Source organism: Hemitrygon akajei, chromosome 10, assembly GCF_048418815.1.
Source record: "Hemitrygon akajei chromosome 10, sHemAka1.3, whole genome shotgun sequence".
Classification (NCBI taxonomy): domain Eukaryota; kingdom Metazoa; phylum Chordata; class Chondrichthyes; order Myliobatiformes; family Dasyatidae; genus Hemitrygon; species Hemitrygon akajei.
Window position 1 is genome coordinate 135,175,272 of NC_133133.1, and position 21,827 is coordinate 135,197,098.

The following is a 21,827-nucleotide window of genomic DNA, read 5'->3' on the forward strand; positions in this document are numbered from 1 at the left end:
TATAGCACAAGAGGGGCAATTAGCCTCAAATGCACCCTACTATTTACCCACACGTTTCTCACTCTGGACCCCAGGACAGCTTTAATTGGTTTAACGTTATCGGTGGCACGGTAGCATAGTGGTTAGCACAACGCTTTACAGTTCCAGCGACTCCGGTTCGATTCCTGCCACTGCCTGAAAGGAGTATGTACGTTTCCCCCCATGGCCATGTGAGTTTCCTCCCACCATCCAAAGGTGTACTATTTGGTCATTGTAAATTGTCCTATGATTGGGCTAGATTGAAATCGGGGGGATTACTGGGTAGTACGGCTCGAAGGGCCAAAAGAGCCTATTCCACGCTGTACATCAAGAAAAATGTGCTGAGCTACCGTGGAAAAACCTTGTTTTGCATGCCATCCATACAAATCATTCCAAAACATAAGCACTTTGAGATAGTACGCAGCAGAAAGCGATAACAAAATGCAGAATATAGTGTCGCAGTTACAAAGAAAGTGCAGTGCAAGTAAGATGCAACCTTCAGATAAAGCATGTTAAACATACAACTTTTATGATAACACTGGATAAGGTGGGTTGGTCGCAAAGATCAGCTGGACGATTCTGGGCACTTAACACATGCCCAGAATTTTATGCTTGATTTGATTTAACCAGGTAATAAATGGCACACTTTATTTTCTTTTCTGTTTGCTGTTAGCTTGAGCTTGAATAATTTCCGTGATAAATTTAAAGTGAATAAAGCAAAGTTTATTACACGTGTATGCTTATGTGTTATGATAAGCTTCTTTTGCAGCCATATCACAGGACGTAGCATCAGGCAAACCAAGTTCAGGTGAAATATAACGAATTAAACATGAATCATACACAATTTTTACAAGGAAGATGACAATTAGAATAGAAAAAAAAGCAAAGTCCATTGTATGCAAAATTTAAATCTCTTTCTCCATGATTAATTTGAGCATATGATATGAGGAAGGATGAAACGTCTGTTACAAGGTTTTCCAGCTGTGAGCAGTGTATTTTAAGCCAGGCCTCTTAATAGCTAGACCTATAGTCCTTCGTGAATGATTCTCGGTTAAGTTTTAATTGTCAGTCTGTTGGAAGGTCACTGGCTCTGCTGTGTTGGGTTATCTGTGCACTCGTGTTCAGTGAGGGCTGCAGTGTGAGTTCCACAGAAAGAACTGAACAGTCTCAGTCTCAAAAGGATGCCTTCAAAGGAACACCATGTTAGTTCGTCAGCTGATAAGCTGACGGAGAACAGATGCATTAGCCAGCCTCAGACTCTATGCAGGCACCACAGTGCTGAGTTACAACTGTGATCCACAGCCAGTGACTCACTTTTCCATGATTTTGCTCATGGACGAGTTGTCTCACCTCTCAGTGAGTGCCATCCCTCGCACTTCCAAGGGCTTGGTTGGCCAGATCCAAAATCAGTGCCTGAGCTGATTTTCATAGCCAAATGTAAAAAGCCTTTTAAGTTGCAAATCTCTTTCAACAAGACAGTCACACAAGGTGACTGGACAAATTTCTAACCCCATTTGTAACAGTGCTGAAGAAACGCCTTGTAAAATTTACCAATTATACACCACTTTCATCATTACTGACACATTTCTATCACCCCCCCCCCCCCACTGTGTCAGCTGCAGCTCAATTGATAACACTCCCCTTGTTCTTTTAGATGATTGCCCACCCCATTCCAGAGACCTGAATGCACAAAGCTAGGCCGGTACTCCAGTGCTGCACCGAGGAACTGGTGCAAGTTGGAGACTTTTCCATTGTGATGTGAGGATAGCAAAGAGCCAGTCAGCGGATGGATGTCAATTCACTACTTTGAAGAACAATATTTTAACCACATAGTCATTTAAGATTTTGATCCCATAATCAATATGGCATTAAAATACTTATTTGTTATTGTATTGCAGTTGTGGGAGCTTATATTGCACAGATTGGCTGCTAAGTGTCATATAATGGCAACTGTAATAAATCAGACAATCATTACACACACCAACGTAGGCAATTCAACACATCAAGACTGGGTGAGGTTGAGTGAAACTAGAACTAGAGGTCATAGGTTAAAGATGAAATATTTAAGGGGAACCTGAGGGTTAATTTCACACAGAGGGTGGTGTGAGTGTGGAACAAGCTGCCAGAGGAAGTGGTAGATGCGTGTTCACTTTCAACATTTCGGATAAATACATGGACACAAGGGATATGGAGATGCGGGTCGATTTAGGGCCTGATTTTGTGCTGTTGTGCTCTATGTCTCTACTCCATGCCAGCTCTTCAAGATGGTCCCTTTTCCCAAATCTTACCCTGTGGAACTGCACATTATTTTCTCTCCAACTCCCCAATGAAGACTTGGGTTGATTTTATTTACCATCAGCCTTGCAAGCTGTGAGTTACTGACTGTAACCACACTCTGAGTAACAGTGTTGTCCACATATATCCTTTGTAATTTATTCTACACCCATGATCCTCCATACCTGTCCAATTTCTTTTCAACATTTCTTCCTTCTTTTTAGAGCTGGAATTGACCATCAAGTCCTTTTCTCCATCAAGAAAGGACTTAGATGGTTTCCCATCTCAATTTGTGTCCTTCTGTGCATGGCCAACCCTCTCATTCTTCTTTTGTTGTATCTTTTCTCTCTATGGATCACATGCACATATTTTCTTTAGCTCCCATTCTGCCCCTTATTTCTGATGTCTGATAGGGGAATAATTGTAATTTTTTTAAAATGACTCTTGATGGTCATGCTGTAGCAACAGAGACTTGCAATGCTGGGAAGATTATTCATTACATACACAAATCTGCTGATATTACACACCCTGCAGTATTTACATTCCTGAACTGTTACCCTCGCGAACTTGCCAGGGAACTGACTGCAAAAACCTGGTGGATCCCTTTTAATTCCATTCTACTATCCTTTAACATAGAGGGCAAATACCTGGCTGAACGACTCAAGGACTTGGCTCTTTCCTGTCACAAAGTGACAATGTTTTCTGCAACTCTTTCTGTCCATTGACCTGGAGAGGGCACAGAAGCTGGCTTGCTAATAGTAAGTAATTGGGCATGTGCTAGCTAATTTCCAAAACATGGTTCAATTACAAAAGACAGTAGACTTTGAAACTCTGCTGAGCATAAGCCAAGATATTGCAAACTGAAATTTTAAATTAAACTATAATTTTAGCTTTAGAGAGGGTGCAGAGGAGATTTACCACGATGCTGCCTAGACTGGAGGGCATATCTTATGAAGATAGGTTGAGCGAGCTGGGGTGTTTCTGTCTGGAGTGAAGGAGGAAGAGAGGTGATTTGATAGGGATAAACAACATGCTGAGAGGCAGGGATTGAGTGGACTGCCGGGGACTCTTTCCCAGGGTGCAAAATGGCTAATATGTAGGATGTAATTTGAAAGTGCTTGGAAGAAAGTATAGAAGGAATGCCTAAGGTAAGTTCTTCACATAGAAAGTGGTAGGTGTGTGGAACGCCCAGTAGAGGCTGATATATTAGGGCTATTTAAGAAACTCTTAGAAAAGCATATGGATCATTAAAAAAATAGTGGGCTATGTGGGAGGGAAGGGGTAGATTTATCTTACAGTAGGTTATAAGTTCTACAAAACATCATAACCCAAATGGCCTGTACTGTGTTCTCTGTTAAGGAACAATTGCCTTTTTCTGTTAATACCTCAGTTAAATTAGTGAGGAAACTCTGTCGAAATAATTTGTAGCATCATGGTCCTTAAGTTCTATAAGCATGCTTTCTTGTACTTTCTCGCAGTGGCATGAAACAGTATTTTCCAGAGAAGCATTCACAGTGGTAAGTGAGGCTGGTGTGGGAAGTACAGGTTCTACCACAGCCAGGACTGAGAGTAGCTGGTTGATCTTGGGGGGATTTGATAGTTTAAGACATGGTGCACAGGAAGAGGTTTTTTGGCACTAATAGACCACCCACTTGAGGAATCATAGAGAGGGAGAGATGCAACATGAAAACAGACCCAAATCTGCACCAATCACCATGCACCCATTTGCAATAATCCTGCATTAACATCAGAATCAAGTTTATTATCACTGATTTAAATGATATGATATCTGTTGTTTTGCGGCAGCAGTACAATGCAAATATATAAAATTAATATATATTACCAAATAAATAAAAGGTGTAAAAAGGAATAATGAGGCAGTGATAATGGGTTCAGAAATGTTCAGACTGTTCAGAAATCTGATGGTAGAGGGGAAAATGCTGTTCCTAAAATATTGAGTAGGATCTTCAAGCTCCTGTAGCTCCTCCCCAATGGCAGTAATGAGAAGAGGATATGACCTGGATGGGGGAGATCTTTAGTGATGGCTGCTGCTTTCTTAAGGTGCCATTTTTAGAAGATGTTCTCACTGTTTAGGAGGCTTGTGCCCATGATGGAGTGGGCTGAGTCTACAGCCCTCTGCAGCCTCTTGTGATTCCTTGCATCACTGGAGCTTCCATGCCAGGCTGTGATGTGAAAACATCATTTTTCTTTTACTCTCACTGTTTCCTCATAAATGCCCCCCCCCCCCTCCCCACTATCATCACACCTGCATAGTAGGGGCACTTTACAGTAGCCATTTAATCTACCGATCCGCACATCTTTGGGATGTGGAAGGGAAGCCCACGTGGTCACAGGGAGAAGGCGCAAACCTCACACGGATAGGACTGGAGATTGAGACTGAACCTGGGTGTCTGGCTCTGTGAGGCAGCTGGACATGCTGACTGAGCTTCGGTGGACATCAGAAACCTCGTTCTGCTGAGCTTATGTTGCGTGGACACACGGCACCACGTCCGTCCACAGGCACGCCAGCCCGTATACAGGGACACTGCAGGCGGCGTTTCACACTGGTCACTGTGCTGTCAGGTGACACAAAAGGAGAAGGGGTCCTGAGGACAAAGGAAGGGTTAACTGAGGGCACTGTAGTTGTGGCTGAGGAAACACAGAGACACGCAGGAGAGAGCCGGTGACAAAACAAGGGACTGGAAGAGTGCTGGAGACATGGAGACTTCGCTGTTTTTCTTTGAGGCAACACGCACTGATAACAAAGGGGAGACCTCTGGTATTTAACTCCATATCAGGCAGGAATTGGAGTAAGAAAGATGTTGCAAGAAGCAATTAATAATGAAAAATCAAAAACAAGACCTTGCAAATACCAGTAAACTGACATAAAAAACACTCAACAGGTCATGCGGTATCTGTGAAGAGATGAAACAGAGTTAACATCCGGGGGTGATGATGCTTCATCAGAACGGGAACTGGGATAAGTTAGTTTCTGCACTTTTATGTTGCAGAAAGGGAGCATCTGTTATCTTATGAAGAGGGTTTTTAGCTGTGGAGGCGTGACTGAGTATGTAGGAAGGGCTTTGTCTTGAGCACCTTACCGGCTACTGGTGCTCAGCAGAGTAAGTCAGACTGGGGGAGGTGCCACGAGAGGGAGAAAGATGTTGATGGATACAAAAACAGCGTTGGAACCATGAAATACACACATCTACAGTAAAACAAGCAGAAATAAAAGCAGACACGAGGAAATCTACAGATGCTGGAAATTCAAACAACAACACACACAAAATGCTGGTGGAACACAGCAGGCCAGTCAGCATCTATAGGGAGAAGCGCTGTCGACGTTTCAGGCCGAGACCCTTCGTCAGGACTAACTGAAAGGAAAGATAGTAAGAGATTTGAAAGTAGTGGGGGGAGGGGGAAATGCGAAATGATAGGAGAAGACCGGAGGGGGTGGGATGAAGCTAAGAGCTGGAAAGGTGATTGGCGAAAGTGATACAGAGCTGGAGAAGGGAAAGGATCATGGGACGGGAGGCCTCGGGAGAAAGAAAGGGGGGGGGTGCGAGCACCAGAGGGAGATGGAGAACAGGCAGAGTGATGGGCAGAGAGAGGAAAAAAACAACTAAATATGTCAGGAATGGGGTAAGAAGGGGAGGAGGGGCATTAACGGAAATTAGAGAAGCTAATGTTCATGCCATCAGGTTGGAGGCTACCCAGCCGGTATATAAGGTATTGTTCCTCCAACCTGAGTTTGGATTCATTTTGACAATAGAGGAGGCCATGGATAGACATATCGGAATGGGAATGGGACTTGGAATTAAAATGTGTGGCCACTGGGAGATCCTGCTTTCTCTGACGGACTGAGCGTAGGTGTTCAGCGAAATGGTCTCCCAGTCTGCGTCGGGTCTCACCAATATATAAAAGACCACACCGGGAGCACCGGACGCAGTATACCACACCAGCCAACTCACAGGTGAAGTGTCACCTCACCTGGAAGGACTGTCTGGGGCCCTGTATGGTGGTGAGGGAGGAAGTGTAAGGGTAGGTGTAGCACTTGTTCTGTTTACAAGGATAAGTGCCAGGAGGGAGATCGGTGAGAAGGGATGGGGGGGAAGAGTGGACAAGGGGGTCGCGTAGGGAGCGATCCCTGCAGAAAGAGGGGGGAGGGAAAGATGTGCTGGGTAGTGGGATCCCGTTGGAGGTGGCGGAAGTTACGGAGAATTATACATTGGACCTGGAGGCTGGTGGGGTGGTAGGTGAGGGACCCTATCCCGAGTGGGGTGGCGGGCGGATGGGGTGAGAGAAGATGTGCGGGAAATGGGAGAGATGCGTTTGAGAGCAGAGTTGATGGTGGAAGAAGGGAAGCCCCTTTGTTTAAAAAAGGAAGACATTTCCTTCGTCCTGGAATGAAAAGCCTCATCCTGAGAGCAGATGCGGCGGAGATGGAGGAATTGTGAGAAGGGGATAGCCTTTTTGCAAGAGACAGGGTGGGAAGAGGAATATAATGCCCCTCCTTACCCCATTCCTGACATATTTAGTTTTTTTTCTCTCTCTCTGCCCATCACTCTGCCTGTTCTCCATCTCCCTCTGGTGCTCCCCCCCCCCCCCTTTCTTTCTCCCGAGGCCTCCCGTCCCATGATCCTTTCCCTTCTCTAGCTCTGTATCACTTTCGCCAATCACCTTTCCGGCTCTTAGCTTCATCCCACCCCCTCCGGTCTTCTCCTATTATTTCACATTTCCCCCTCCCCCCACTACTTTCAAATCTCTTACTATCTTTCCTTTCAGTTAGTCCTGACAAAGGGTCTCGGCCCGAAACGTCGACAGCGCTTCTCCCTATAGATGCTGCCTGGCCTGCTGTGTTCCACCAGCATTTTGTGTGAGAAATAAAAGCAGAGAGTGCAGGAAATACTCAGCAGGTCAAGCAGCATTGGCTGAGAGGGAAAAACAATGTTAACTGGCTTGTTCTTCTACAAGAGAAATATTCTATGTGAAATTGTTTATACTCGCTGTTGAATCAAATGGGTTGTACTGTGCCTGATTGTAAGATAAGATCTTTTTAAAATTTTGTTCCTTGAGTTTAATTGGAACAGTACCAGAGGTCAGAGAAGGAACGGGATAAAAGGAAATGTGTTAGTGAGAGAACCTGAAATTACAGGAAAGCAAATGAAATCTTTGCAGCTTGTTTTTACTTAGGTGTGCGACCTCAGGAAATATTACTAACTCACGTACATTATAAATCCAATGTAATCCAGCCATTAGTATGAATGTCTTCACAACTCTATAACAACATAGTCATAAATAACATTTAAATTGTAAGCTATACGATGGAAACCTAATTCATTGGTCATATTTCAGCAGTGCCTGAAATGAAAAACAGGCTGTTGTTGTGAAGCACTGTAGTAATATATTGTGGGCTAACCTGAACGCTCATACTTCATGAATCAAAACAGCCTGGAACCATTAAAGACTGCAGCAAACATCAATTGCAGGGAAATATTGACATATAAATCCTACCTGAACTATTAACCGGCCAAAAACAGAATATCACTCACAATGGCATGTATGTTGCAGCTTCCCTTCCACCAGCTGGAAAACGGTGCTCGAACCTGTCGTTCGTGCACTACACCAAGAGTTGAGTGGTGTTCCTGTGCGTTTGCAAACAAATTGGGAAAATGCTAAAAGGGAAGGAGAACATACTTCTCATCCTCTTCTCTGGATTCTAAAACCTTTCTGTCTACAATCTTTTTCTAGTTCTGATGAAAAGCCATGGATGTGAAATATTACCTCTAATTTCTCTCTCCACGGATGGTACCTGCCCTCATTCGAGTACTTACAGCACTTTCTATGTTTATTTTATTTCAGACATCCAACATCTGTAGTGTCTGTGCAGTCTTTTTTAAGTTGTTACTCAGCTGCTTCACTAATTGAACACGAGCAGATAATCTAGGGTGGTGCCTATATATCTGGTTACAATACCACGCTGGCCACCAGAGACTAGTCACCAATAACTAGGCCAGTGCTATCCACCTCTGAGAATTAGGTGGCCTGTAGGATGGGTGAGACGCTCTTCTTGTGCCCTGGAGATGGCAGTCACAGTGAGATTCTCAGTGGGCATAGAACTACCCTTGGTTTCAACACCGCAAAATCATTCTGTGGCAAGGCGGGAAGTTGGCACTGCTGCAAATGGTTTCTGCTTGGGACAGACAAGGTAGCTTTTCTGGATCTTGTGCCTCTGCTTTACACTGAACGTGTGGCAAATACTTAGCATTCTGAGCGGAGACTCTTGAAATGCTTAGAGATATGACAGGCAACTATAGAGGTAGAGAACTAGAGGAGGGAAGGAGAGGGTAAAAGGTCTGTGGCACAAGGACGGTAGAAGGAATTAAATAACTGTAAAGTATAGGACAGGTCTAAAACCTGCAAAGTGCATCAAGAGAAGAATTATAAATGGCCATAATTGTATTTCTACCAAAAGCCTCTGGTTATTAATTACAATGATAAATTAGAATGAGCAAAGACAGTATTGTAACTTGCATGAAGTGGCTCTTTCCTTTATGAAGAGACTGAATGTTCAGCTACAATGACCTAAAACAACATATTGGCCCTTTAAAACTAATGTAAAATGAAGGTTTTCATTGCCTCAAAAGGATTAGTCAGCCCAGAACCTGGTTCTGAGAAGTATTCCCACAGCCTTTGATGTTTACTTCCAAGGAAGGGTAATCAGGAACTCGCAGCTCCCAGATCATCACTCAGTCAAGCGCCAACATTTTTTTTCAGTGCAACTGGAGATCATAAAACTTCAAAATGAAGATTGGGAGTGAGAGAGGGGTCACACAAGAGATGATGTAATGACCTTCAAGCTAAACTTAAAAGCAAACCCCATTGTACTGAGGACTGGGAGATGAAGGAAGAAGTCTGGAGGGTGGAACTGTAATCTGTTGATCTTCTGCAAACAATGTGATCTTGGTTCTGGCTTAGAGTATGTACAGGTTAACCTAACTCATAATAAATCAGGGTGTTTGAATTCACTGTAATACATAGGCACTGGAGAGTACTCTTCATACAAAAAAAACTATTTGGTTATCTTCAGAAAAACTCAAAATGCTTCACAGCCAATGAAGCACTGTGTCTAATTACTGTTTAATGTGGGGAAGGGTATCAGGCTTGAATGTGTGACATTCCTTAAATGGAAGATTAAAGACAAAAGCAGAATCCTGCAAGTAAAGCATGAAGTGCAACATGTTGTTCCACTAAGTGGATGCCCACAGCAATTCGTGTTGCCTTTGTTGTAAAACAGTCTATTAATATTTATCTGCTACAATATCTTAAGAGGAACATTCAGGTCCGTGACGCTGGCCAAGTGACAAGATCACTCTGGCTAACACATCAACACTTGTAGTTTGCCTCAAGCTGTCTCGTTGTTATCAGTAAATCAAGGACGAGGTGTCCTTGCAGCCAAAATGCTGCTCGGAGTTTATGAAAAGAGCAGACTGAGAATGTTGTTTGGACAAACACACACACACACACACACACACACACACACACACACACACACACACACACACACACACACACACACACACACACACACACACACACACACACACACACTTGCACTTATGTGAAATGTTTGTGGCCAGTCAGTATGACTGAATATTTAGCTGCAATGTAGAATGCTGATTTAATTTCAATGGAATCAGATATATTTTACAATGACTTTCATGATTTGGAACTTGTTATTTTGTGGCAGCTGTTCAGTGCAAAGGCCCCAAGTTACCATAAATCAAAAAAATAAATTGCAAGCAAGAGAGTAGCAAGTTTGTGGGTTCATGGACTGTTCAGAAATTTGATAGAGGAAGGAAAGAAGCTGAGTATGAACCATCAGGCTCCTGCATCTTCTCCCTCATGGTAGTATCAAGAAGAGTGCGTGTTCTGGATGATGAGAGACTTCAGTGATGTATACTGCCTCGTGAGGATGCGCTGAGTGGAGGGCTGTATCCGTGACGGAGCGTACTTGGACTAAGTGGCTATAAATCACCAGTTAGTCTGTGCGTCTGTGCAGTTTCTGAAGAAATAGAAGAGATGTGGGGAGAATAAAGTAAGAGGAGAATAGGAATTAGTGTACATGGGCACTTGATGTTTGGTGTGGACTGGGAGGGGCCATGAGCTTGTTTCTGTGTTGTGTGAATTTTATGTTTCTATGTGCACTTCTAAAGTATGCTCTGTTACTAATTCCATTGTATTTCACTCCAATCAAAAGTACTTCCATCTATTCATGCAACACACACAAAATACTGGAGGAACTCAGCAGGCCAGGACATCTATTCATCATGTAGTTCACTCTCCACCCTCCTGTTTTTTGTGAACATAGATATAAAAATTGATAACAAAGTGAATTCATAGAACCATTGAGTAATACATCATGGAATTCGTCTATGCCAACTAAACAAGTCCCATTTATTGTCATTTAGCCTTTTTCATATCCATGTGCTTATCCATTCATTGAGGCCGATTTGGCTTTCCAAGCTGGTGACTTACTTCCATTTCTTCACCCATAAAATGTCATTGAAATACAGGATATACCTGTATGTCTTTTACATTGAGAAGCACGCTTGACAAAATGCTTTATATTCTTTAAATTGTCTGTCTGCACACTGCCTAGTAGTATACCTATGTACTGCTGTCATCCTCTGTCACATTGATGATTATGCAATATCATCACCCTCTTTTCCAAGTCACAAAACTTCTTGTGGGTTCTCCTGCAAGATCTTCACAGCAACACTGGCTGTCTCTTCACCATGGTCAGCCTTATGTTCGCCTATCAAAGTCAAAGTCAAGTTTATTGTCATATGCACTGGTGCAGCAAAAAGCTTACTTGGAACCATACCACAGTCACATAGCATCATATAACCAGCATTCACAGGGAAAAAAACATAAATTATGCACCATTTTTATAAGAAAAAGATTCAATTAAAATAAAAAATTGAATATTTTTAGTGCAAAATGATCAAAGTGATCATAGGGGGATTAAACAGTCATTTTTTTTAGGGCTGTGCCAATTGTTTTGAGAACCATATGGCTAAAGGGAAGTAACTGTTCTTGAACTGGTGGTGTGGGACTTCAGGCTTCTGTATTTCCTGCCCCATGGTACCTGTGAGAAGATGGCATGGGCCAGATGATGGGAACCTGTGATGATGGTTGTTGTATTTTAGAGACAGCTTGAGGCTCCTGGATCAGTGATCTGTTTTGCTCTTTATCCATTTAGTTGGTTTCTGTGTTGAACACTCACACAATAACCAGTCTGCATTTCAGCAGAGTGAAGATGGTCATCGAGTCATTAACTCTGCTCCTCTGTCCACAGTACCTCCATGATTTTTTGAAATTTTATTTAATATTTTCCAACATCTTACACATCAGAGTCACTGTGTATTGTTCACTGAAACAGGTATTTATACAAAAATTTATGCATGGAGAAAAATCTTAAATATTTCATTGCCGTTTCAATTTGCTTCTTTAGGAATTACAGCATTATTACACCTCTTTAGTTGTTGTGTAGAAAGCTTTTGTCCTGTTATTTCTATCTTTGATTCTCTTTCTCCCATAAAAATAATTCTCATCCAGGCCCTTCACCAACACAGCTCACATCTCCACTTGCTTAGATTCAAGGGATGTGAACTTGAATGGACTTGGCAAACAACTGGTTTAGGCATCCACTAGCAAATGTTGATCAGCATTAAACATCTGACTAATGGTTAATAAAACTGTTCAGTGTTCGACATTCATTTTGGAATGCGAAGATAACCATATCTGCTTTCTTTCACTGCAAAATATCTTAAATACCTCGCCCCTCTGTCTTCGATTCTCAAATCTAACTGCTGCTTCTTAGCCTAAAAACCTCCACATAACTGGGGCTTCCCTTCTTCCACCATCAACTCTGCTGTCTTCCTTTTATAAACAAAGGGGCTTCCCTTCTTCCACCATCAACTCTGCTCATATGGGTCCCAGTTATGCCTGCCTTTTTGTTGGCTTTGTGGAACAGTCCATGTTCCAAGTCTATACGGGTATCCATTCTTTTCCTTCACTACATCGACGACTGCATTGGCGCTGCCTCCTGCTGGCATGCTGAGCTCGTCGACTTCATTGACTTTGCCTCCAACTTTCACCCTGCCCTCAAATTTACCTGGTCCATTTCCGACACCTCCCTCCCCTTTCTTGATCTTTCTGTTTCCATCTCTGGAGACGGCATATCTACTGATATCTACTATAAGCCTACAGACTCTCACAGCTATCTGGACTATTCCTCTTCCCACCCTGTCTCTTAGAAAAATGCTATCCCCTTCTCACAATTCCTCCGTCTCCACCGCATCTGCTCTCAGGATGAGGCTTTTCATTCCAGGACGAAGGAGATGTCTTCCTTTTTTAAACAAAGGGGCTTCCCTTCTTCCACCATCAACTCTGCTCTCAAATGCATCTCTCACATTTCCCGCACATCTGCCCTCACCCCATCTGCCCGCCACCCCACTCAGGATAGGGTTCCCCTTGTCCTCACCTACCACCCCACTAGCCTCCAGGTCCAATGTATAATTCTCCGTAACTTCCGCCACCTCCAACGGGATCCCACTACCAAGCACATCTTTCCCTCCCCCCCCTTTCTGCTTTCCGCAGGGATCGCTCCCTACGCAACTCCCTTGTCCACTCGTCGCCCCCATCCCTTCCCACCGATCTCCCTCCTGGCATTTAACCTTGTAAGGGGAACAAGTGCTACACCTGCCCTTACACTTCCTCCCTCACCACCATTCAGGGCCCCAGACAGTCCTTCCAGGTGAGGCGACACTTCACCTGTGAGTCGGCTGGTGTGGTATACTGTGTCCGGTGCTCCCGGTGTGGCCTTTTATATATTGGTGAGACCCGACACAGACTGGGAGACCGTTTCGCTGAACACCTACGCTCAGTCCGCCAGAGAAAGCAGGATCTCTCAGTGGCCACACGTTTTAATTCCACGTCTCATTCCCATTCTGATATGTCTATCCATGGCCTCTTCTACTGTCAGAATGAATCTAAACTCAGGTTGGAGGAACAATACCTTATATACCGGCTGAGTAGCCTCCAACCTGATGGCATGAACATTGACTTCTCCAACTTCTGTTAATGCCCCTCCTCCCCTTCTTACCCCATCCCTGACATATTTAGTTGTTTGCCTGTTCTCCATCTCCCTTTGGTGCTTCCCCCCCCTTTCTTTCTCCCGAGGCCTCCCGTCCCATGATCCTTTCCCTTCTCCAGCTCGGTATCACTTTCGCCAATCACCTTTCCAGCTCTTAGCTTCATCCCACCCCCTCCGGTCTTCTCCTATTATTTCGCATTTCCCCCTCCCCCCACTACTTTCAAATCTCTTACTATCTTTCCTTTCAGTTAGTCCTGATGAAGGGTCTCGGCCTGAAACGTCGACAGCGCTTCTCCTTATAGATGCTGCCTGGCCTGCTGTGTTCCACCAGCATTTTGGGTGTGTTGCCTGAATTTCCAGCATCTGCAGATTTCCTCGTGTTTGCTACATAACTGAGTCTGATACCCTTGTAAAGATGTTCCTTCCTGGAATCCAATCGGCCAAAGTTGGTATTTTTCCCAGCTCCAGATGGGTCTTCCGTTAATTTTGTCCCAAAATTTCCTCACACTCTCTCCAAGCTGAATTGTCCATTGAAGCCATCTCCTTCAGTCATGAATCCACTGAGGTGCTGACCACCTTCCAGTTACTTCCGGTCCTGGCTCACATATTAGTTGATTCTTTTGATCAACTATCATCTTCCCCTTTTTCAAATCTGGAGTCACTATCCTTGCATTGAAATACAACCCTTCTGTCTTTGCAAACCTCTCCTCCAGTTAACTTTCCTCTCAAGCTCCTTGAGCACATTGGAGCCTTTCAAATTGGGGGCATTTATTTCCTAGAATTCCATCTGCAGACTCAGCCATGCCACTGTACTTATGACTCATTAGGAGCAGGAAAGAGCTCAAGGCTGATATTCTCCTTCTCGTGGGAGGGTAAATGCCGAGATATCTTCACCAGTGGGAGAGTTGCAAATGCAGGGACAGTTTCACATCAAGGGGCCAATTATTAGTATAATGGAGCTGCGTAGAAATTTCTTCTTGGGGTTGGTGGCGAATCTCTGGAATTCTCTACCCTAAAGAGTTGTGGGAGCCACTTAAATAGAATCATTTAAAGTGGAAGTAGATTAAGTTTTGAAAGATGGGGGGGGATCATGGGTAATAGGGGTGCAGTACGGAGGGGAAGTTAAGGCCTGGAGTAGAGCAGTAACGATCATGTTAAGTGGCCTAACCCTGCCCCTGTTTTTTAATGTCCTTGTGCAGTAGTTTCCTGCAGTGACCCCACATCGTTGATGCCCTTCAAATCAGAGGATCTATCAATCTCTGCTTCGAATGGCCTTTCACTAAAACTGCTGTTTCAAAGACTTCAGCAATTTGGTGTCCTTGGATACTGAAGCTGACGTTGGCCCATGCTGAGTTAGAAAGGTGGCATGGTAGCATAGCGGGTAGCACAGCACTTTGCAGCACCTGCGAGCTGGGTTCAATTCCCATCACTGCCTGTATTAAGGAATTTGTACATTCTCCCCGTGATCACTTAGGTTCCCTCTGGGTGGTCTGGTTTCCTCCTACATTCCAAAGACGTAGTGGTTGGGAGCTTAATTGGTCATTGTAAATTGTCCCATGATTGGGCCAGGATTAAATCAAGGGATTAATGGGCAGTGCAGCTCAATGCCTGGAAGGGCCTACTCAGTGCTCTATCTCAATAAATAAAAACAATAAAGGATATTATCCAACATCGATGTGAAGACCCTTATGTGGTCCTTGATGCTAATGAAACATGGAATGCTCTAGCCAGTCCTGGTTCCACCCCTGATTGGTCACAGTGCCACGCACAATTCCTGCAACATTTTCTCCTCCCTGACTCCTGGGATGAAAGCTGTTGCAACAGTTCTATCACCCTCAGTCTTCCTCCAGCCATGTATAATGTGGAAGTTAAAGTCAAGTATGGATAGCCTGACACAGTTGTAGTCAAGTGACACCTTTGTAGTGACACGCACAACACACTGGAGGAACTCAGCAGGTCAGGCAGCATCCGTGGAAACTTCCACGGATGCTGCCCGACCTGCTGAGTTCCTCCAGCGTGTTGTGCGTGTTGCTTTGACCCCAGCATCTGCGGAGTATTTTGTGTTTTCCTTTGTAGTGAGACTGCCAGATACACCTCTGCTTACTACCGACGAGATAGGCTGGGTTAACTCTGGCTGTGTGGACTCAAGCCAGATGAGTGAGGCTTCTGTAGAGAGACTTTTCCAGAGAGGTCTTCCTAAAACATAGCGACCCTTTACACAATAGGGGGTGTCAGAGACAAACGAGATACAGAAAGATGTGAAACATACCCAAAAACTAAGGCTCTATTCTCTTTACTAACTTCAAAGTATCATCGACTGTCTGCTTGGAGTTTCAGTTGACTTTAGCACCTCTATAGTGAATGACGATTGACCTTGCGAGTAAGGAATTCAAACATATACAGTTTACAGTGATCAGTATCCGTAACTGATAAGCCAATTCTGTATAAAGATAGCAGTTTTCTGTTCAGACTTCAGAACAATGTGGGTGACAGGCCAATGGTGTTCTCCTTGTGCACAAGTTAAATAAAAAGAAGTGCTTGGGTCGAAGTGGGCGTGTATTCTGGGCCAAATTATTTTAGTTATTTTATTACCAGTGACAATAGTTACACCCCTGCCTCTTTCCCCTGCTCTTTTCAGATTGTTGAACCATCCGGTACATCGCTGAGCCATGGCAGAATTCGCTTTAATCTCCAGCTAGTATAAACTCTTATTCTTCTGATTTCTCTGCAGATCAGGTACCGAAGGGTCATTGACACCGAGGCAGCCGTGCAGCGAGTGAGAACGGTCGGATTTAACACAACGGGCAGAATCAGAGACCTGAAGCCCAACACACGCTATTCTATAGAGGTCAGGGCCTATAACAGGGCTGGCGCTGGGCCTTCCAATCAACCGATTATATTCACCACCAAAAAAGCACGTAAGTACCACCTCGGTATTCTGGGATTTTGTCCAGTGCCGTTTAACATTTTGTTGTGTCAGTTGGAATGAATTCATGTATTCTTGCCTTTTAATGTGTTCATCCCCTGCATGGGCTGAAGCAGGATTCTTGCTGGCAAATAGGCTATTTAAAATACGATCCTTCCCAAGTGACATTCTAAGGTTGCTGAGGCAAGGCAGTGTGGCAACAAAGCCGGGACCTTCATCACACCATCTCACCACCAGCAAGCTAATGTGGTCTCACTTGTGCTGTGATCAGATCAAACACAATAGATGTGGCAAAGAATTCACAGCACAGGAGAGACATGGTGTACTATATGGTTTCTGACTGATTATATAGAGTCACAGAGCTTGCAAACAGGTTCTTCGGCCCAACTGGTCCGTGTCGTCCACGATTCCCACGATTTTTTGGGAAAACCTTAAAAAACAAGGAAATGGCTGAGGTTTTAGTAGATGTATCTGTGATAATTTACTAAATTTCTCTGGACTTTACGCAGGACGCGGCAGATTGTAAGATAGTGAAGTCACACCACTATTTAAAAAAGGATGAACACCTGTAGTCAGAAAATGTTTGAAGATATTATTAAGGCAGAAATGGCTGGATAGAAGTGGTTCCATCAGGCAGACGCAGCATGGATTCACAAAGGATAATTTCGGTTTAACAAAGTTACTGAATTTCTTTAAGGATATGAGCACAGTGTACAGACAGACGTTCGATAAGGTGCCATAGGAAAAGCTTAACCATAAGAAAGCATGTAGTTTGAGGTAATGTATTAGCATGGATAGAGGATTAGTTAACCAATAGAAGGCAAAACGTTGGAATAAATGTGTGTTTTTTCTGGCTGGCAATCAGTGGTGAGCAGCATGCTGCGAGCATCAGTGCTGTCTTGTAACTGTTCTTGAGACCCGGTAATGATTTGCAAGAGGGGACTCAGTGTAGTGTATCTAAGTTTGCTGATGGCACAAAATTGAGTGGGAAAGTAAATTGTGCAGAGGCTGTGGAGAGTCTGCAGAGAGATATAGATAGGTTAAGTGAGTTCACAAAGGTCTGGCAGATGGAGTACAATGTTGGTAAATGCAAGGTCCCCACTTTGGAAAGTAAATAGAAGATCAGATTATTATTTAAACGATTGCAGCCTGCTGTTGTGCAGAGGGACTTCGGAGTGCTTATGCATGAATCGCAGAAGGCTGGTTTGCAGGTGAAGCAGATTATCAAGAAGGCAAATGAAATGTTAGTCTTCATTGCTAGAGGGAATGAATTTAAGAGCAGAGAAGTTATAGATAGATAGATAGATAGATAGATAGATAGATACTTTATTCATCCCCATGGGGAAATTCAACTTTTTTTCCAATGTCCCATACACTTGTTGTAGCAAAACTAATTACATACAATACTTAACTCAGTAAAAAAAATATGATATGCATCTAAATCACTATCTCAAAAAGCATTAATAATAGCTTTTAAAAAGTTCTTAAGTCCTGGCGGTAGAATTGTAAAGCCTAATGGCATTGGGGAGTATTGACCTCTTCATCCTGTCTGAGGAGCATTGTATCGATAGTAACCTGTCGCTGAAACTGCTTCTCTGTCTCTGGATGGTGCTATGTAGAGGATGTTCAGAGTTATCCATAATTGACCGTAGCCTACTCAGCGCCCTTCGCTCAGCTACCAATGTTAAACTCTCCAGTACTTTGCCCACGACAGAGCCCGCCTTCCTTACCAGCTTATTAAGACGTGAGGCGTCCCTCTTCTTAATGCTTCCTCCCCAACACGCCACCACAAAGAAGAGGGCGCTCTCCACAACTGACCTATAGAACATCTGCAGCATCTCACTACAGACATTGAATGACGCCAACCTTCTTAGGAAGTACAGTCGACTCTGTGCCTTCCTGCACAAGGCATCTGTGTTGGCAGTCCAGTCTAGCTTCTCGTCTAACTGTACTCCCAGATACTTGTAGGTCTTAACCTGCTCCACACATTCTCCATTAATGATCACTGGCTCCATATGAGGCCTAGATCTCCTAAAGTCCACCACCATCTCCTTGGTCTTGGTGATATTGAGACGCAGGTAGTTTGAGTTGCACCATATCACAAAGTCCTGTATCAGTTTCCTATACTCCTCCTCCTGTCCATTCCTGACACACCCCACTATGGCCGTGTCATCAGCGAACTTCTGCACATGGCAGGACTCCGAGTTATATTGGAAGTCTGATGTGTACAGGGTGAACAGGGTGCTGTTGTATGTAACTGTACAAGATACTGATGAGGCCTCACCTGCAGTACAGCAGGCAGTTCTGGTCTCCTTAAGTGAGGAAAGGCATACTGACTTTGGAGGCACTGCAAAGGAGGTTTACAAGCTTGATTCCAAAGGTGAGGGTTTAACCTATAAAGAGATTAAGTCACCTGGGACTATACTCATTGCAATTCAAAAGAATGAGGTGTGATCCTATAGAAACATAACATTATGAAAGGAATACATATGAGAGATTCAGGAATGTTGTTTCCACTGGTTAGTAAGGCTAGAACAAGGGGTAAATAGCCTCAAGATTTGGGGGAATAGATTTAGGGTGGAGGTAAAAAGAAACTGCTTTTCCCAGAGAGTAGTGAATCTGTGGAATTCTCCGCCCAGGGAAGTAGTAGAGGCTATCTCATTAAATATGCCTAAGACACAGTCAGATATATTTTTGCTTAGTAGGGGAATTAAGGGTTATGGGGAAAAAGTAGGTAGGTGGAGCTGAGTCCATGGCCAGATCAGCCATGATTTTATTGAATGTTGGAGCAGGCTTGACAGGCCAGTTGACCTACACCTGCTCTTATTTCTTATGTTCCTATGTTCTCAATGCTCTGTTCATCTGAATGTGATGAATCATTTTCCAGCTCCCAGCAAGCCTCCGAAAATTATCGACACCACAAGATATGGCACGTACTTCAAGATTTCCTGGGAAGCAGTGGAGCCCTTGGACAATGAGTCAAATGTCGAAGGCTACAAGGTGATGTGTGAGCAGTGGAATTGTGTGAAAAATGCTTTAGGCAGTGAAAACCCTATTGTCTACATTCCATTCCCTCCCTTTCTCCATTACTCACCAGTGTTCTCAAGGGACACGGTTTTAACGCAAGAGGTCACCCCTCTTTTAGTGACTGATCTCATTTGTCTCCGCATTGTGGCATAAATCAACTTTGCTGCCAAAAAGTTCACATGCAATGGGTGTTTGTATAATGCTTCTTTCCACTCCCATGCCACAAGCATTGGTGTACCGTTCACATAAGGTGAGATCGAGCAACCCGTGAGCATTGATTTCATTTATCTGGTCACGTCTCTTTTGTGTTTGTTCTTTTGTTTAGAGCACAGAGGGGACAAGGATGAGTGAAGAAGTTACCAGGATTTATGGTTGGTGGTTTGACAGGATGCAGAACCAAATGGTGAAAGAATCACTAGTCTTAGATAGGTTTTGCTTTGTGATTCTCATATTCTAGAATCATAGAGACATATTACACGGAAACATGACATTTAGCCCACTGCATCTTTTCAACCACTCACTATCAGCCATTTATGCTGGTCCTATATTAATCCCATACTTTATTCTTTGCACATTCTGATCAACACCCCCCACCCCCAGATTCTACTGCTTAACTACACACCATAAGACATAGGTGCAGAATTAGGCAACTTACAATGGCTAACTAATCTATCAGCCCACAGGTCTTTGGGATGTGGGAAGAAACTGGAGCAGCTGAAGGAAGTCTGCACTGCCACAGAGCAAATGTGCAAACTACACACAGTCAGCGATGGAGATCAGGATTCAACTGTGTCTCCAGTGCTCTGACATAATGGTTCTGTGAGCTGTACAGCGTGTGTTATCCTGGCTTCTCTCTGTGTCTGAAGGATTTCTGCTCCCTTTGTTCATGGTTCTGTCAGGGAGCACCAGTTTCCCCAAGAATATTGACATTGCTTTGTAGGTCTGTAGAGAGAAAAAACGGTCAACCTTTTTGTATCATTGAGCTTTTATCAGAACTCAAAGAAGTTGGGAAGTTAGAGAAAGACATATGGGTTAGTAGGTTCATTAGTCACATGGGTGTAATTGGGCTGTATGGACTCATTCAGCCAGAAGGGCCTGTTAGCTTGCTGTATCTGCAAATAAATTTTTTTAAATGGTTGGAACCAGCGATTGAGTGGGGCCAAGAGAGACTGAATGATGCTAATGGCCATAGTACTGGCTCAGACAGAATGATGAACGCATGCTAATGTAGTTAATCTATCTGAAAGAGATGTGCTTAATTAAAACAGAGGAGGAACAAAAAATAATGCGGGAACTGTGGGGTGCAAATCCCTGCAGATATGAGAGGTTCACAAATAAAAATAGTGCTGGAAATACTCAGCAGATCGGGCAGCATCTGAAAGAAGCAAACACTGAATGATGATGACTGCATCATAATTGCCCACATAAATTAAGATTCAATGATTCAAGGTTCAAAGTACATTTATTCTCAAGGAATGTATAAAGGCAGTCACAAAGCAATGAACCCTAAAGAACCCATTAAAAAAAATAAAGACCAAACCCCAATCTGCACAGAGAATGAGAGGGAAAAAAACAAATCATGCAAACAGTAGAAATGAGCAACAACAACAACAACAGCATTATGAACCAAATTGAGTCCTTAGAGCCAAACTCCCAGAGCAGCCTGGAGTAGACCCAAAGCCTCAGTATTGGGTTCATCACATTAGTGGAGCAAATCGCCGCAATGTTTGCAGACACAAGGCTCAGCAGCCACAGGCAGTTTTATAGCCTTAGTGCCATGGAGAGGAGTCGCCAGTCTACCTTCTCCTAATGTGAGAATAATGTAAAAATAAAGTGCATTTGAATTTCTGCTTCACCCAATGATAGGAAGAGAAAAGGATTGGGGAGGGGGTTGTCCTATCTCCCACAGTGACACGGGAAGGGTAGAGGATATTGTGGAGATTAAAAATGAACCTGGGATTAGTGGATGGTACAGTCATTTCAGAATGTTATAAGCAGAGGAGGAGATGCATCTGGTGACAACATCATGTTGAAGGTGTTGCCTGACCTGTTAAGTATCTCCAACATTTTCTCTTTCTATTTCAGGTTTCCAACACCTGCAGTTGTTTTGCATTTTGGACATTGAATAAATCTCTCTTACTGAGTCTTGATGCGTTAGTGCGTGCATCCAATTACCCAAGAAGCAATTGAAAAAAACCATAGTTAATTTTTATCATTCTGTAAATATCCTTGAGGTGCCCAATCCTAATTTATCCCAAATTAGCTGTTGTTGCTTAGAGTTTACAAGCAGGGTAGAAACTGCTGGCTGAAACCAAACCAATTTTAATGAACATGATTCAGCTAGCTGTCAAAACAACAAAATAGCATAAATGAAAACATCTAGTTTTATTATATTTGGTCCCAACATCCAAATCACAAACA

The 21,827-nt window shown here is 43.5% G+C and overlaps 1 protein-coding gene across 5 annotated transcripts in view; it reads left to right on the forward strand.

Annotated features, from left to right (window-relative positions):
* The window catches only part of LOC140734701 (contactin-1-like), a 715,399-nt gene that overhangs the window by 639,626 nt on the left and 53,946 nt on the right, over positions 1 to 21,827 (forward strand). For all 5 annotated transcript variants that reach the window (XM_073059025.1, XM_073059024.1, XM_073059023.1 and 2 more), the window contains 2 exons: positions 16,185 to 16,371; positions 19,267 to 19,379. In XM_073059025.1, the coding sequence (XP_072915126.1) occupies positions 16,185 to 16,371; positions 19,267 to 19,379 (300 nt within the window). The remainder of the gene's footprint in view (positions 1 to 16,184; positions 16,372 to 19,266; positions 19,380 to 21,827) is intronic.